Source organism: Dunckerocampus dactyliophorus, chromosome 10 (genome assembly GCF_027744805.1).
Source record: "Dunckerocampus dactyliophorus isolate RoL2022-P2 chromosome 10, RoL_Ddac_1.1, whole genome shotgun sequence".
NCBI lineage: Eukaryota > Metazoa > Chordata > Actinopteri > Syngnathiformes > Syngnathidae > Dunckerocampus > Dunckerocampus dactyliophorus.
The window spans coordinates 10,791,117-10,809,698 of NC_072828.1; the positions used below are offsets into that span (position 1 = coordinate 10,791,117).

The 18,582-nt window shown below is 41.2% G+C and overlaps 2 protein-coding genes across 3 annotated transcripts in view; one reads left to right on the plus strand and one right to left on the minus strand.

Moving 5' to 3' along the window:
* prkaa2 (protein kinase, AMP-activated, alpha 2 catalytic subunit) overlaps nucleotides 1-6,304 on the minus strand; it is a 23,222-nt gene extending 16,918 nt beyond the window's left edge. Inside the window, exons 1-4 of the mRNA XM_054790228.1 lie at nucleotides 6,051-6,304; nucleotides 4,641-4,782; nucleotides 2,039-2,132; nucleotides 912-1,056 (exon numbers count right to left, since the gene is read on the minus strand). Of these exons, the coding sequence (XP_054646203.1) occupies nucleotides 912-1,056; nucleotides 2,039-2,132; nucleotides 4,641-4,782; nucleotides 6,051-6,150 (481 nt within the window). The 5' untranslated portion in view covers nucleotides 6,151-6,304. The remainder of the gene's footprint in view (nucleotides 1-911; nucleotides 1,057-2,038; nucleotides 2,133-4,640; nucleotides 4,783-6,050) is intronic.
* A 706-nt stretch (nucleotides 6,305-7,010) lies between these two features.
* plpp3 (phospholipid phosphatase 3) overlaps nucleotides 7,011-18,582 on the plus strand; it is a 37,153-nt gene continuing 25,581 nt past the window's right edge. Inside the window, exon 1 of one of the 2 annotated variants that reach the window (XM_054789634.1) lies at nucleotides 7,011-7,542. In XM_054789634.1, coding sequence (XP_054645609.1) covers nucleotides 7,407-7,542 — 136 coding nt within the window. In that variant the 5' untranslated portion in view covers nucleotides 7,011-7,406. The remainder of the gene's footprint in view (nucleotides 7,543-18,582) is intronic. The other variant, XM_054789633.1, reaches the window with a different exon arrangement.

The window sequence follows — 18,582 nt, forward strand, 5'->3', positions numbered from 1 at the left end:
CCTGTGTTTCTCTCTCCCTATCAGGTGACACTGGGCCTCAAGGCGTCCTGCCAGACCTGATATGGAGACCTGCCCGTTGCTAGGAAACGTCACTCGGGCCCCCCTCGCACCCCTCTGCTCACTTTGGCCTTAGGGTGCTTGAAAAATGTATTTCCCTCTTGGTTGGTGATATTCAATGGAACCTCCAAATTTCAACACCTTTAAAGAGGAAAAGTGTGATAATAACCACAGAATCTGACATATTCTCTGTTCAGTCCAATATGGCTAAAATGACAATAATAATATAAATCAATAATAGAGAACAAACAAGTACAGAATGTACATACGTTAAATTTACCAGCATTAATTTTATAGCACAGCAGTTAACTTCTGTTTGCATTTCTTGGGCAGTTACAGCACAGTGCATGAAGTGAACTCCCCTCTAGTCTGCCTCTTTGTCCACTTCCTTAAATTATATGTCTCCATCATGCATCACAGAGTAAGTAGTTTTGTTATATTTTAGTTTTATTACACAGTGAATAGCTCTTTTTTTACACTTGTATAACAGCATGCATGAGGTCAACTTTCCATTTTTTAACCACTATGCCTCTGTAATGCTTGAAATATTTTTATATTTTTATTATACAGCAGTAACTATTTACACTTGTACGACAGTTGATAATGTTCAAATGTTATTTCAAACATTGCATGTACAGTTGATAATGGTTTCATTATGGCCATAGCTTTGACCCTGAAAAAGATTATTTTTATTTATTAATACTATTATATTATTATGGCAAAACTGTTTTGAAATCCCACCTTCAAACTTAACTGTATATTGTTTTGGTGGAACATGTATGCCCATACATAATTAAAGAATCAACCATCAATAACCAATGTAGGGTTTGGTGCTTCTGTGAAGAAAATCCTACCAAAATCTGCAATCTTGGCATTCTTGCTGGCGTCCAGTAGGACGTTCTCAGGTTTGAGGTCCCTGTGGACCACCATGTGACGGTGGCAGTAGTCCACGGCTGAGATAATTTGCTGAAAAAGGCGGCGGGCCTCTGTGTCCTCCACCTGACAAGAGGACGAGGGAAAAGAAGGAGTTACGAACTCTTGTTTATCATGTTTGGGTTTTGGTCATCGATCAAAATATTATTTGATCAATTATTATTTGCTATTATTATTTAGTCAAAATATAGCCGGAAGGTTGAATACTTCTGAATACTAAACCTTTATACTCCTATTACCCAATATAACTGACATAATAAGAGAAAAAAAAACATAAAATACACTCACATATTATCACTGAGAGAGTTCCTTGTCATTTTTTTTTTTACTTCCTGTTCTGTATAATACTTCCTGCGTTGGCTATTGTCTCATTAAAGTAACATTACTGACACCTAGTGACCAGTGTAGAGTACTACATATCATCGCAACATCTTCTGAAAACCTTATATTTGTATTTTAGTAAATTTACCCATTTTAATGCTTTGAAATGCTTAAATTTGGCGAAAAACATGTAAAATGTCCTTAAATATGCATATTTTTTAGGCTGTAAACACCCACAAAACAATGAAGACAATGAAAACAAAAACAAACAAGAAATTACGTTCTCTGTGTTTGTTTGTTTGTTCTTCCCTCTAAGTTTTTATTTCACACTATTTTTGAGGCCGTAAACATGTCGTTATTGGTGATTAGATGAGTGTGAGGAAGGCAGGGATCCGGGCGTGTGGGTGCACGGTGAGAGAGATGGCTGTGGATGTTGTTTGGAGTGGTTGCGGCCGACAGTAACCTGTTCGTTTCAGTTAAGTGATTGTTGCTCGACCATCACCTCGTCATATCTAATAATGTATCTTATTAATGAAATCATTTTATTTTTAGAATGTGCTGAGGGCCAATGAAAAAAATATAGCTGCAGGGTGAATGTGGCCCTTGGGCCACACTTTGAACCAATACTGTGAATGATGATTGCTGCTCATGCCAAGGACACCAAAATAAGAGTGGTTCACAACAAGTCCTTCAGTCTCAGTCAGCAAACAATTAAATTACTTCTTACCCGTCCATGTTTGCAGATGTAGTCGAAGAGTTCTCCTCCAGACACATACTCCATAACCATGAAGAAATCTGTTGGTGTGCTGATCACTTGGTACCTGAAAGACAAATTTCCATTTGCAAAAAGTCCAAAACTATCAATACAAAGTTCCTATCTTGTTGCAAAACCTACTTTCCATAAAGGCACTGAAACATATTTTTTTTAAAAGCCAGCTGTGATATATGGCTGCTGAGTAATGATTATTATAGAAGGTCACAGTCTCATGAATGGCTGCTTTTAGGAGGGAATGTGGCACTTAATCACATGGGGGGGGGAGCTTCATCAGCATCCAGTGCCCTGAAGCCCTCTGTAAAGGTTGTGTATACGTCAGTTGCAGTGATCCACAGCACACAACCTCAAGAGCTCACATATCTACCATAACTTACAGTGTGACAGAGCACTAACGCTTGCTGAGGGGGCCTAAAAATAACACTGACATTGTTGAGACGCTGTTTGGCAGAAGAGCGAGGCCAGAGATAGAGCAAGTGAGCGAGAGAGAGAGGAAGTAGGCAAGGTCAAAGGAAAACTATAAGCAGGGCCCAGACATCTTGATGAGGATTTAGCCATGCAGGAGAGTTCTACTATACAGGTACATTAGCTTTAGCTGATTTACCTCTGTATGCTCTTTCTACCTCCTGTGAGCCCTGTGGGCATGCTCAAGCTAGTGTAGCTGTAATAAACAAACACACACAAGCAAAGCAACACCACAACAGACTATCGTGAATGCTCCAATTGACATCTCTATTCAACTGACCGCAGTCTCCTATAGTCGCTGGGTGCATGGTAAATGGTTAGGTTTTTATTAACTCCACATGTTGGCCGTAGTTGCATTTTAAGTATCAGGCAGCTTTATCTATCTCTGTATGCAATTTAAAATGTTGGTTAAGCTGCTCAGCTGTTGGTGTGATACTAATGCTTGTTACACATTGTACTGTTGCAGGATTTCCCCTCGGATTTTTTGAAGCTGTGGTAGTGGGCTGCATCGGAGGCGGACTGCCACTGCTGCATCATGCCACTGCTGAGTCGCTGTGGCAGCAATCTTTTCTTTTATATTTAAATTTACTGTTTGTAATTATGTCAACTTTAGGGTCGTTTTCACATACTTGAACAGGCTTTCGCTCTGCTTTTCCTTCCTCTCCTAATCTGTCAAGTGCCAACAGGGCAGACAGGTGATTCTGGTGCACGTTTTTCAAAATAAAGCGTAGTGAAACATTCTATGTTATTTGATATTGATATGAGAGATTTAATTTAATATTGTGGTCAATATCTGCATAAATAATAGGCTATACATGTATCTATATAGCACAGGGGGTGCTCACACTTTTTCAGCCTGCAAGCTATTTTTAAAATGACGAAGTCCAAAAGATCTACCTCCTACTATAAACATAAAGAATATATACAGTATATACAGTATTTAGTATATTTATAAATGTGAGAATTTATGTACATTTATATCAGGGGTGCACACGCTTTTTCAGCATGCAAGTTACAAATCCAAATGACCTACCTTTTATTATAAAACATATAATGTACATGAAATCTAACCGTAAACTTTGAAACTACTATACTAAATACTACATTAGTATTTCAAATTCAGTTTCTAAGTTTACAGGTTATCAAAATAGTTGATATCAATCAATAATTCACAATTCAATATGGCAATAAAGATAATTACCCATAATTTGTCAACAGTTGTGTACATAACCCGAGTAGTATGTCAGTCAAAATGATTATGCAAAAGACAATGCAGCCAAAGTCATGGCAATGTATTAAAAAGGTTCCAGCAATGGGCACTTTTTCCGAATTAATCATGAAACAATAGTTTCACAAATAAACGTCAAGAAACGCAGCTACAAGTGAACGGACAACTTCTGTTATAAATATAGGCATCTTACTGCTCAGTTTATTCGGAATGGGAATAATAAAGATGAAAGATGGTTCTCCATTTACTTTGCCGTGGAGGCGCAAAAGGGAATCAGTGACCTTAATGTCAGCTGATTGATCATATGATATATACAACGTGACGTTTATGATGTGGGTAACACACGCGATCGACCCGCACTACCTTTGCGATCAACGTAATGGCCACCCCTGATATAGCACATACGTCCATTCATACAACATATTCTTTAACATTGTTTTAACATATAAAAAACCCCTCAATTTCTAAGGTGTGGCAGCTTTTACTTTATCATGGCAGTGCGCCACAATCCATTACATGTAGTAGAAACCCTGTGTTGGTTGCAATGCACTCACCTGGGGTATTAACGCTTCTTACCGCTATTACAACATTGGTTCTGTTGCTTCTGTGTTGTGCAATATACAAGTACTTGATAAATAAAGCCCATGTGATCAAAGAGACCTATGTTTTCCTTCCCGTTTTCCTTTCCGCTTTCTCATGCACTTCAAATTATTACTTGTTATATAAAATTAGTTTTCAAATTTCAGAAATAACAGACTGTCTGAAAATATTGACCGCTTCCATTAACGGCCCATCCTCTTGTGCTTTAAGTGAATAAAACACTCCGGCTACAATGAAACAGCATTTACAGTATTCTCCACTCACAGCTTGATGATGTGCGGGTGCCGAAACAGTTTGAGATTCTGGATTTCTCGCTTGATTTTGCCCACGACATCCAGGCTGCGAATCTTCTGCCTGTTCAAGATCTTCACCGCCACTTTATGGCCCGTCAACTGGTGCTCCCCGACTATTGACAACAAGGAAAACAAGATGTAAAACAGGAAGTGCAAATGAACTTTTTCACTTTCAGCTTTTCCCTGTCTGGTGTTGCCACAGCAAGTCAATCTCGTGACGGGTTTTGGCTTAGTTTTAACACCAAATGCCCTTCCTGGGAATGCGGGAATCAAACCCATGCCCTCTGCCATAAAAGGCATTACAACACCAGGTATCTCACAGGAAGCACAAAGATATTTTGCTGAAAATGTCAGAAAGGCATTGCTTTAATGATGAGGTTGAAGTTTCCACTTTACTGCATGTTACTTGGAGCTATTTCTACTATTTGTTACCTTATTTAGCTATCTAAAGCAGGACAAGATCTCATTCGATTAACAGGCGTACCTTCCTTATGTTTTGGACAGTGTACGAGCATATGGGTGCCATGGGTGAGGGTGCTAATGGGCTTGTTTTGGAAACCTGTTGCACACACTCCCATTATTTACAGTGGAACATTTGTTTATGTATCTACAAAGCCTCACTACTCACATCAATTACTATGCATTAGAAATGCTGTTATAAGCCCTGTTAATGCTACTTCAGGCTAAATTAGGTGTTTGTAATGTTTTTATTTAATATATTCCAACTTGTAAACACACATGGGAGTGCATTTAATGCACTCTTAAATGTTATTTTGATGGTTTACATTGCAAGCTCACAAGGTCACACACACACAAGGTGGTCAAAAACTAGCAAGAAACACTGACGTGTAATCACAAGCTATGTTAATGTTATAAAAGGTATAATGTTGTCCCCCTACGAATATGCTTTTAAATAGCTACGTTTAGCTCCCAACAGGGTAATTACGACAACTGACTTTGAGTCGCATTAACAAATTAATCTCAAACAGTATCAGTAGGTTTCTTAGGTCAGGGCTAAACCGGTGTCCTCTCCCCGCAACATAGGGGCAAAAAAAACAACTAGAATATAAACTCTAGACAATAACGTGTGTGTAATTTCATATATTCGTGATCGCAGGATAGTCTGCGTAATTCCATCTGCCAAGCAATACGACTAATAGTGTATTTGCTGCAGGAATTTGACGTTCAAGCAAGCTTATTCTCAAAGCATATTTACGCAGTGGCTAGCTTGCGTTGGTCACCTTGCTTCTGGCAGCTACGCAAAAACACTACCATCGCTCACTGCACGTCCAAAACAGGTGAAGGGGCTAGGGGGTTCACAGTAACAACTTCAGAACCCAAACGCACACAATCATAATAACCACTCCCAACACGACTTAACTCTTCACTTTGCCGAAGGTTCCCACTCCGAGCGTGTCGCCGAGAATGTAATGGCCGATCTTCACCCTGCCTTCGTGCTTCTGTTGTTGCCGCTCTGCCATCTTCGTCGTTACCGACGGTAGTGGTGGGTGTGCTGCCTGTCAATCAGCCCCGCGCACTAAGGGGCGGGGCGGGTCGCTCCTAGTCTTTTGCTCAAGGGGAACAGAGTTGACCCCGCCTCTCCCGGCTTTTAAGGTGACCATCCATGGACGCACTTTGTTTCCAACGTCTGGGTCACGCTCTCTCATATCTGCTAATGTGTTATTAATGATATACATATAAAAACGTTATTTTGTACTGCATGTCGCTCACAAACGTCGAATCACGAACTGAAATGGAAATGGTTGGTGAACAAAATCCCTGGAAAAGTATAATCAATTGGACGACGAAGTCTTAGTTGAAGTAATTTACGCTTTTAACCACAAGATGGCAGGCTAGCTCTATACTACACAGTACTATATGCTACAGCCAGCCACTGATAGACGCTTTACTCATCTCCAAGCGAAATTCACATTGACATTGTTGTACTCTGTAAGGTTACAAAAGTTTCAAAAATGTATTTTATACTGAAAACAACTTATTCTCCAATATCCTTTGGTGCTGGACACGAGGGCTGCTTGAAATATGTCACTCTGTGTGTAGTCAATTTATAGAATACAAGAGTTTCACATTTTCAATTAATCTGCTGAAATAAACAAACTTATCAAACAAATATATTCTAATTTATTGAGATGCACATGTACCTTTTCAAATCTCGTCATGATCGTATTTGCAAATTTGCAATTTTAGATTGTATAGGCGTACCTAATGGTATGAATGGAGAGCAAAAAAAAAAACAATTTCCTGCGCGTGTCATAAAGCCTTGTGTCCACTGGGGGGCGCAAGTACAACCGCTCAGCTGCATGTCGCTGCTCATAAAGTTTTCCTTGTGGGATGGAGGGCCGAGCCTTGGATCTGCTGGGGAAACTTGAAAGAGCGAGTGAGAGACAGAGAGAGAGAGCGGGGAGAGGAAGAGGAGGACGAGAAGATATAACAAGAGCGTCTGTCGATGTGCGCCACTATTTTCACTTGCAAAGATTTAGAAAGTGGCTCAAGGCTTCCATTCATTTTTTTAGAGTCGCTGGTAACTTCATACTCTTCATATTTGTTATTCATTTTAATTCAGCAGCAGATCTGAAGAGTCACCTCCACACACCTCGCCTTTAATTTTAATTTCTGAGGACTGAGCGTTTGCTTACCCTGAAGCCTGGTGGTGGTGGTAGTGGTGGTGGTGTGAGTGTGCGTGGAGATTTTTGGAGCCGGAACGTGGAGTTGTCCAATGCAAAAGTACATGTATGAGAAAGCCATGGCCCAAGAGACAAGGAACGGTGGAACCTCCACGTTAAACAACAATGGTGTTGACAACAGCAAGAGGAAGCTCCTTATAGCACTGGACATCTTCTGTCTTCTCCTTGGTAAGTGCATACATACATTTATATCTGTCATTCTTGAATTGTATGCACTTTTTTCCTCCAGACAACGCATGGAAATGAATGAAAAGTTGCGACTTTTGTAACGGTCGTCCATCAAAAGCTTATCGTGTTAAAAAGTATTGCAAATTATCAAGAATAAAGCTCCTTATCATGGTGCTCCAGAACCGCATTCATTCAATTGTATGTAACAAAAACACACTATAAAGTGTTAAGTATTGACATTAATGCATGTTTTCTACAGTGCTATCATTTAAGGTCAGCATCTGACCACTCACTTTGTACATGCCCCGTTGCCAGTATGCATGTCCCTGGGGGCATAAATGTTTTGAAGTGTTGTGACCTGCCCTTTAAATAGAACCCCCTTCCACCCCTTTTCTCTGCCCCTTTAAACTTTGCTCATTTGACCCCTACAGAAAGATTCAAAGGTGCCATTCCAGACAGACCTCCTTCACTTCCATTGATTTTGATGACAAACCTCCTAAAAACAATTAAACTTACCTAAAAATCTGTATCATATACATACTGTATACTGTATATTTTAATGACTTTAAAATAAGTGAACCACTGTGTACATACACTCGTACACATTTATTGTTAAGGTCCTATTGATTGGGTTTAGCCATATTGTACTTAGCAGCCAGGACAGCGACGTGTGTATCACTTTTGTCACAATAAGTTCCATTTCTGTTGCCTTGGTCACGTCACACTTTTAAGTATTTTTATCAGCACTAATACTCTTATAGGGTGGCATTGCAAACATTAAAAGTGCACAATAGCCAAAGAAAAAGGCACTTGTGGAGTAAATAATTAAGATATTTTAAAGCAAAACCGTCACCATCATTCCAATCTGTAGTTGTAGAAGCGTATTTGTTTTCAGATCACATTTTAAAAAGTGTAAAAAGAAGTGAAAAAACTTTGTTTGTCTATGTCTTTTTGATTGGCCTTGGCCATGTTGTACTGAGCAGGCAAGCCAGAGACCTGTGTATCACTTTTGTTGCAGTACATTTTATTTCTGGTTCTACGGTTATCATCACACGTTTAATGGTACCCTAATGGTACCCTTCTACAAACTGTCACCACCATAAAACCTTTTAAGGAAGATTTTAGCATTCCTAACTGTCATGCAAGTGTAAAAATAAGCTAACCGCAGTGTACATCGGGCTCCTTTATTGTTTATTGTGGCTGTTGTACTAAATAGCCAGAGCAGTCCTATGGCCATCCTCACACTTTTCAGAATTGTTGTCATCTGTGGTGTCGTCACAAAAAAGTCCCAATTGTGTGACTTATAGGGCATTTGAGGTTCCACTGCATCTTGTGACATCAGTTGTAATTTGTTACGCTTGTAATTTGTTTGTTGGATCCTCGTAGCCAGATTCAGCTTCTTATTGGCTGTGCTGTTACTTTTTACCTTCTCTTTCAAAGGATTAAGGCAATAGCGCTCCACTTTCATTCTTCCTCTCAGAATCTTGCAAATCCTGGGCCAGCTTGCCCCCTCCACTCCAACCACTCCACTTCAGATGCTGTCAGAAGCTCTCAATCAAAAGCTCTCCTTATGCAGCCCTATCCGAGGGAATGCACGGAATAATTGCTTAAGCATGTGTTGCGGCATGAGGGATTGCCTCTCCGATCTAATAGAGGAGAGGATGGAGGACCTGTGGCTGACCAGGCTTTAGCGGAGAGAGCAGGTGGGAGTAACAGCGCCACAGAGCGCTATGGAAAAAGCATCAAGGCCAGAGTAGTAGTTGTAAGAGTAAGCCAAACATGTGACACAGCCGCAGTTTACTTCCTGGAGATGTTGCAAATGTCTTTTCACTGCCTTGTAGCAGAAGCTCGCAAACTATTACAGCTTGCCTTTCATCTGCTCTCGTTAAAAAAAAAAAAAGACAGATGAGTGGGGCAAATTTCTGGCATAAAGCGACTTCCTCGAGGCTCAAGAACACACAAGCTTGTCAATGCAACAGACACTTTTGTCATGCTAAACACAATCTGGAAGCTCCGTGGTGATTGGTTGGCCCATTTTGAGTGGTCTGGGTGGGGCAGGGGGGTGAAAGGATGAGAGGGTGTGTGTGTCCTGAATGAGAAACAAGGAATGTGGGTGTGTGTGAAGGCCTCAGATTGTCCTGTTATGAAGAGAAAAGGTGCACACTATACATTTATGCATCTACCAGCTGGTGCACACACACACACACAGACACACACACAAATACATTTTAAATACACTGTCTATGAAGGCAGCAACACAACCTCAGGCAACAATTGTGCACAAAAAGGGGGCCTCTCTTGCATGCATTGCTTCTGGTAATCAAAGCTGCTAATGATGCATAAACACAGCAGGATGGACACACAGGCGAAAACACGTGGCGGCAACTACTGTTAAAGAATTTGGCTGCAATTTCTTGAGCTTTTTCCTGTTATGAGCAGCCCGTTTGAGTCTATAATTACACACAACTGGTCCTCAAGTTGCGACATTTCATTGAAAACGGCTACACAATTGTTTGTTCTGATGTCGCACACTCTCATTGAGTCTTATTCTTCCAAAATTAGCCGTGGTTGTGTTGTTTTTTTTTGCACAATGCAAGCACTTTTGTGCCAGTGAGTACACAAGAGGTGGGCCGCAGTGTTGTAGAGAGAAGCTATTTAAAATCTAAAACAAAAAATACAAATGGAATTCCTGCCAAGGAGGTCAAAGGACTAAAAAACAGTTGCTAGTGCATTTTTGGACATTTTTGTTAAATTCCCCAAATGCTCTCTCTTATTATAGCCGTTGTGTCTATTTACTGAAACTGTAAAAGGACAGGGCGTTAATTGGAAATAACAGGAAACAAACTGTTATTGCTAAAATGTGAAACCTCACACACTATATAACAATGTTATTTTTTTCACTTAACAATGATTTGGAGTGCATGAGAAAGTAGAAAGGAAGCACAGCTCTTTTGGCCACATGGTTGTACTGTATCATTAACAAGTATACTTCACACCACAGCAGCAAGAGATCCAATGCTGTTGGTGATGACTTCCTTGTAAACAACACAACGACAGCAGCTGCGTACCAACATTTGAAAGCGCATGCAGAGGTGTATAAAGCTGACCACTCACGATAGTTCAAATGCACCTAGCCATCAGGAGGTTGCCTACAGCCACAGCTGTAAACACCTGTGTTTTTTGATCCAGAGCTAATAAAAGACCCCAGCGGTTCTTTTCGTCTGCAGACCACACACTTGGTGGATAAAGGAGACTATGCGGTATATTGGATGGAGGCGTAAATTGGAGCATTTACTGTACATGGGAGTTGATGTTGATCCAAATTGGGATTGTCTGGGGCGTTTACACACTACTAATGTTGCTTATTATGTCCTAACATGAGCTGCCATTCTGCTCTTAGATCAGTGCTATACAAGCAAATTAGTAGCTGCAGTCAACCTTTTAGCCCCGAGGAATCAGCTTCATGAGCATCCCATGGGCATGAACCCAATATCCTTCCCTCCACCATTAGCCGCTATGGCACCCCAGTCGGTCAGTCACTCAGTCATGTGGCCGCTCGTTAAAGCTGAAGGACAGCTTTAACCCTGTTCCACTTCAATGCTGAGCCGCTCCATAAATATTTCCTCCAGAATTCTCTTCAAATTCTTCATCTGGCTGCAGCGCAGCAGCCAAAGGACTCTTGATCTGACATCTGGTGTCATTTTGTGAGTGAAGCAGAGGGTATGGTTATTTGCGTGTGGTGTCATGCCGGAAAAAGGTGGGAAGCTCAAAGGTAGAGTCAATATGACGCATAGTAAACGGTTGATCACTTTGTCATTCTTTTCTGTGCATAGTATTAAAGCAGGTATTTCTAGTGCCTGGTCAGCTGATACCGTATGGTACCAATGGACTTGGACTTTTGGCGGGTTGAAAAAAATTTGCATTCACACTGTGCCGCATTAGTAAATAGTTGCATCCAGACGGGAATGGATCACTGGGTGAAAACGATGTAATACACAAGACACGACTACGTGTAGCGCTGTAAACAGACACACAGACGGAACCATGTGACACACCAAACCATAAAAGAAGAAGGAACACATGCGCATAAGTCGTCTTGCAAAAGCGCCATCTTCCGCTTTCCAAGGCTCATCTAGACTTATAAGAAGTGGAATGACTTCTGCTTCATGCTAGTCGAAATATTCAGATGTTATGGTGGTTTGTCGTCAAAGCTCACTTCTGGTCACGGGACAGCAACGGGGTGGCGTTGGTCTGTGACGTCATCGTTTTCGTAAAACAGCGGTGTCGGTTGTCTGCACGAAAACGACAAGCCAGTGTTTTCAGATTTTCCCACTGTGGAAGCCGTTTTCAAAAAATACTGTTTCAGAGCATCCAGAACGCTGTTTCCATGTTGATGAGAGGCTGAAACGATAAAATACTTCACTGTTTTGACTTGAAAACGTTCCTGTGCAGATAGCCCCTTAAACCACTGCTGGTTGCTTATTCCTTAAGCATTATTATTTTTGTTTATCATTTGGTTGACGTTGTATTCAAATATGTGATACTTGGGCGGAAGTCCACATCGACTAGATTAGCCATCGTTATCACCTTTTCCGCAAGTGACTTTCTTCAGGCCTACGATTGGCTAAAATGGACTTTCACAGTTAGGTCTTATACAGCCACATGTTGCTTTGGCATGCACTTGAGGGCTTGAGATTGAGTTGTAATGTAGAAGCAGTTGTTTTTTAAAATTATTCTTTTATGTGTGCAGATAACCAGGGTTTCCCAAACTAAGGCTCATGTATATATATATATACTGTATATATAAACATATATACAGTATATATAATATCTTATTTTTGTTTTTGTTAAAAACAAATGTGTTTTTTGTCATCATGAACCTTATATGTTATGGCAAGATGACAAAGAATGGAAAACCTAGTAATCCAATCTAATATGTACCAGTTCAAGCTACATTAGTACCATTGAAACTGCCAGAGACCACATGCAATCTGAATGTTTTGAGTTTCCTTTCAGTCCCGCTGCCGATGCTGCCAAATGGGGTGAAAGGTCACTTGGGAAATAGACACATAGTTGGCACATAAACGTACTCTGTGACATTTGTGACACGTACATGTCACTCGCACACAAGAAATCTTTGCAAAAGCAATCCTGAAGATGCAGACTATGTGATCTGTCATGCTGTGCTGTTGTCTGCCTGCGGTGAGTTGTGGACTGAAGATCAGCCGTTGCCCTGCAGGAATGTATGCAGTGAATGCAAGCATGCATTTTTGGCTGTATATTTTAGTATGTGTCTCAATTTTGTGGTGGTTTTTGCGGCATCATATTCCCTCATTGCGACATATGGCCCGGTTCGTGCCAGGCGACTAAAACGACACACACCCGGGGGGTGTGCGTGTGTCTGACAAGGGCTGCTGTTAGAGGTGTGTGTGTGTGTGTGTGTGTTTGTGTCCCATGGGCTGTCATTAGATGGACGCTGGGTGAAAACGTCTGTGCACTCTGCACGTGTGTGTGTGGTCGCCGTGGTGACGCTGAAGGCATCAGTTTGACTGATGTGACTGTCTCGCATCTCAGATGTCTTTCATCTGCTTTATTCTTGATGGCAACCAACAGTTTGACAATGGCGCTGCACTGAGGAGGAGCCAACAATAGTCTTTACTGTCATTTATGATTACAGCCCTCTCAGGTAAACACACACTCCATAAAGTGCTTATTTAGATAAATGTAAGTTACACCTCCAGGCCAGAGCGCTGTAAACTTTAGCTTGTTGTGCGTTTGTGAGTTTTTATAACGCGTTTGCGGGCACATAATGTTGTTTACTCCCATGAAAAATAAGAGTTTGTGGGTGCTTTCTCTTGCGCTTGGCTTATATCTAGCTTACACTCTTATATTACCACATTTTGACAAAAGTATCGGGACACAACGCCCTTACACTGACAGGAAGTGGTTGCGTCTGCTCTTCTGGGAAGGCCTTTTAGTAAATTACATGGATTTTTTTGTCCATTCCTATAGAACAGGGGTGGACAACCTTTTTCTTATTGAGGACCATTTCAATTTTATAAATGGAAACAAATATAAATACCCATAAGGAGCATTTGTGGATGTTGAGTATGTTTAGGGGGATTTCTTTGGGGTTTTATTGCATGGAGGGCCACATTTGGCCGTGTCTAAAAGAGCATTTGTGAAGTTGCAGGTGCAAAAATTAAATATTATATTATTAATATTAAATGTTATATTAAAATATTCCATAAGTAAAATCTAAGCAAGATTAAATGCCTGAAAATACTTCACTAACAATATATTTTTTCCTACAATGTTTGACCAATTTGATTAATAACTACTAAAATACATGCTGACATATTTGACTAAAAACATTTGCTTGAAACAAGTAAAACGGTGTTGTGGCAAGTCAACTGTTCTTAAGAAATTGGTCAAACATAATAAGAATTGTCATGTTATTGCATATGTCACACACAAGAAGTGAACAAGCCATCAATGACTGCTTAGACATGGAGAAGGGGTAGGATTAAATAAGCTGTGCTTCTTCCTACTCCTTTTCAGACATATTGAACTGTGCAAATGTAAACATGCGGTGTTCCTTAATGCCACTTTGCATCTCTGAAACAAATAAACTATTACCAAAGGTATTTGGTGGACTTCAGGTCAAGGTCTTCCAGACCAAACCCATCTCAGCATGCTTTTATGGTCCTTTGCTTTGTGCACTTGGAACAAAAGAGCCTCTTGGTAGCATACAATTGTCCAAACGAGTCAATACTATCGGGTAGATGCAGTTGTGTTATTTGAAAACAAGAGGCCTGTGTGTGAAAAGTATCCATGGTTGTGCATCAGTGCTTGCTCACAGTTGCCAAACACAAAGCTTGCGGTCGTTGCTGCATGGCTGTGGTGCACCATGCTGTCCCGGCTTGGGCCTCCCCTGCTGTTACACAGGCCTCTCTGTCTGTCACTTTCTCTTACTACGCGGCCCACGACAATCCTCTCTATGTGTCTATGTGTGTGTGTGTGTGTGTGTGTGCATATTCTGGAGATTTAGAGACGTTTGGAGTGGGAATGGGGGGTTGGGATATTTCACTGTTTCACAGAGGACAATAAGCCTTTTGATGCATCTCCTTTGTTTCTCCTAACGAGGACCAACAGTTTAACGGGGGATGGGTGCAAATAGTTCAGTGATGATCTATCAATAGTTTATTGCCGCTCTGAGCCTCATTGTTTAGTAGCATTGCGGGTCGTAGCGCTTATCTGGGGCTAACTCTCTGCCCCTAATCAACTCCTCTGCATCTTTATTGGAGCGAGGCCTTTATCTCGCGCCTCGGCCATTGAGCCTTATCCTGTTTACATACAGAGAAGAAGCAGGGACTCCCTGCACCGCAACGCTGTGCAGACCCTTCACACAGGGGGCTCAGCTTTAACGCCCATTGTCCCCTCCCTGATCAAGAGCAAGGTAACGAGGAGCAGATGAGCGTGATGGAGGAATGTCCAGACAGAGGCGTCAGGTTTCAAAGCCTCGCCAAGCCAGACTTTTTGTCCCGAGGGGTAATAATGCCATTATGGTATCGACACAGCAACGCCCAGTCAGCCAGCCAACCCCGCACTCCCCTCGGGCTCTGCTCACATTTCCCCTCCTTTGGAGCAGCTGAGCGCTCGTCCTGCCCTTTCAAGAGCGCAGTCGATGAGTTGATCTTTTTTAAAACACATTATAAATATCCTCTGGCCTCCTGCAGCTCACTAACAGGGGGAGCGGATCTGATTTCTGACAAAACAGCGGCACCGACATCTCTTAAAGTCTTAAAGTATGCCCGCAAGCCAACGGCAATAGCAGGTACCTGCCGCTGAAAGGCCTCCACAGAGTGAGCTAGCGTGTGCCTGTGGAAAAAAAGTGGCATTTATTCCTGTGAATAAAATCTCTCTGAGTAAGCACATGCTTCAGCTAGAGGCCCCCGGCTACCGCAACAGAGAGGGGTAAAAGGGCAGGGATTCACTCTGCTGACCTCAGCCACTCCTCTGTGTTGTTGTTTAGTACATTTGTGACACACATCAGCATGGAAACAAAAAAGTACATGAACATACATGCACTGTACAGTATGCACACATGCCTACAACGTTATTGCACAAAATGTGCTTTATGTTCTAACAGTAACGTGTGTTCCTGGAGCCAGTTTATGAGCACCACACGCGAGAATAAAATCTATCATCTCATCACTTGTTGCACCCTTTTTGAAAGAATGCTCGCATTTGACATTGCAGCTTTTTATGACGTCATGAAGGAAAAACCTCCTCTTTAACTGACATGACACCACTTCTGACCCTCCCCTAGCAAATGAGCCTGCCCTGTTTATAAGCCCACCACTTCATGGCGGACATCTTTGAAAAAACAAAACAAAAAAGGCTTTGCTACACATCTCAAAATAAAGCTCGGCCAACTATCCGTCAGTCAACTCCAGACGTGCGAGCTGTAAGTCTGATTATATTGTTTTTCCTTAGCTAATAGGCTAACCGAGCATGATGTTGCTCTTAAAATGTGAGCCTACCCAGTAGAGATTACTAAAAGCACTTTTAAGCGGTCTAAATTCCAGCATTAAGGCTAAATTGTGGGAAACACAATTCCAATACACTATTGTGGGACCTTTAAAGTTTGCTTGCAACAAGCTCGGTTTGTGTATTTGGACTGCGGAAGCCTACCGTGGTTTAGCATCTCAAAAATGTTTGGGGAGGAAAATCTTTGCAGACGCTGCCAGCAAAGCCACAGTCATCCACACTGACACCCACACGAGCCCACACAGACACAAGAGACAGCCTTAAAGTGACGCTCCTCTTTTACAGTATAATCATAGAGCCTTCCTCACCTTTCACCTTCAGGCCTGTGTGGCTACTTCCAAGGGCTGTCATGCATTTTAGCTAGCCTGCACACTACATTCCCAAAAGCCACACACCTTTCGGAGGCTTTCCTAGCATGGAGGGCGGCTTTATTCAAGAGGTGACAGTAAGTCGCTTGCGTGTTTTGACCAAAGTCGCAAGCAAAGTAGTAGAATAAAAACAAGACAACAAAACGTTAGTCGGGATTTGAGAGAGCTGAGATCCGAGAGCCGCTCTGAGTTAATCCCATTGTGTGCAAAGGAGCACACAGGACAGTATTAATGCCTTAACAGCATCAGGAGGGATCAGCAAAGCAGAGCGAGAAGTACATCCAGCTATTGTACAGAAGATGCCGCATATGCATGCACTAGTTAGCCACAACAAAATCAATAAATTAGCATTAAGGACGCTAATAATGCTCAGTTTTGATAGATACCGCCATTATTTATTACTGTCTGTGTGCATCACACCGAGAGCTTTTTCTAAAAACTTTTATTGTTTTGGTCGCTTAAAATCTAGAAAGTAAGATATATTGCTTAACTTTTTGTATATTTTTCCCTGTTTGTCCTGCATACACATATTGAAAGGCCACACGATATCCACACACAGAGGCAGCCTTGGAGTGTTTGCTATAGGCAGACTTGCTTTGAATTGCTGGAAGTATGTCAAGTTTCCTCAAGAGACCAGGATGGGCCTGGAAGTAACCGATCTATACACATTGGCCTGGACACAATGGCACACAGTTTAGGTGACAACACTATAACACTGAGAAATGTCATGTATATTGGCATAAAAGTGCTGAAATTCTATATTTCTGATGATGAAACATGTGAAAATGTTAAGTTTTCCACATAAATAAGTAAAATGAATGAACAAAAGAATTACATGAAGGGTACGGGGTAAACTGAATATTTTTTTCTTGAATAAAAATAACACAAAAGCAACAACAAAACAGCTTCTACTAATTACACTTACTTTGTGTACAAAATCCTGTTCCAGCAGCAATATGTTTTTCTATATAGGAATGAGGAAAATATTTGCACAAGAATTAAGATTTTATTTTTTTTTGAGGACAAGAGGTCCATAAAATGGATGGATAATAAATGTAATAAATTTATTAAGTATTTTAAATAAATAATACATATTTATTATCATTAGATATTTATATTTTATATATTTATAAATCATATAATCATATACATAATGGAATAATAGCTTTTGAACACCTCAGACAGTGCATTGGATTTATAGTTGTCCATCTGCCACAGTGATTTTGTTGTGCGTGGAACACAGGTCATGGTTTATTTTGGTCAGGTTCAACATTGGCGCTTTGGTATGGATACTTCAGATCTCAACATGTGCCATAAACGGTATCTCTTGCTTCGGTTTTGCTGAAGTTATGATGATCTCCGTAGATCCAGTGTCATTCAATGAGCTTCATTTGAGTTGTTCTCAAACATTAACGCTGAAATATTAAAATATTAGCATTATATTAAAGTGTAAGTTAATAACGCTTACTTTTTGTGCAAAATACTACTAAGTCCTGCTCAGAACAGGCATCGGGTGTCATGTTGTTATATATTTTCTTGGACAAAGACAGCAAAATTTGATAGAGTGCAGAAAGATGAAGTCGGGAGCCCCTCTTGTTCCGCCCCTTGCTATAACCTTCCACCCAATTGTTCTTTTCTCTCCGCCTCAGTCTTTCTCAGGACAGGTCACATGTTGCATTTGAGTGACAGGAGGAGGAAATCCTCCATTAGGGCAAACCACAATACAGCTTCCTTTGCTTGGTCCCGCCTCCTCCTCCTCCTCTCATGCCATTCACCCCTCACACTGACGCTGCAGCACACTCGCTCGCTCATAATCAGGATATCTCGTTCTAATTCTGCTCCAGAAAGCCACGAATGCCTATTCAAATGAGAATAGCAGCCCAGACGGGTGCTGGTTGTTAGCGTTGGAGTTTGAAGACGCCTTCTTGATGCACAGGGATATTTAGTATCACGTCAAGTGGAATCTAGCTGTCATGAGACCGCCATTGTTTGCTGTTCATCTTCTGTTAGTTTGGCAGAACCAGGAAAGCTGTTAGTGTTTCTTTTTTACACGTTATGTCAGCGGGCTATGATGCAGCATACGCAGCTATCGCCACCCCAGCGAAAGTATAATCGCTCC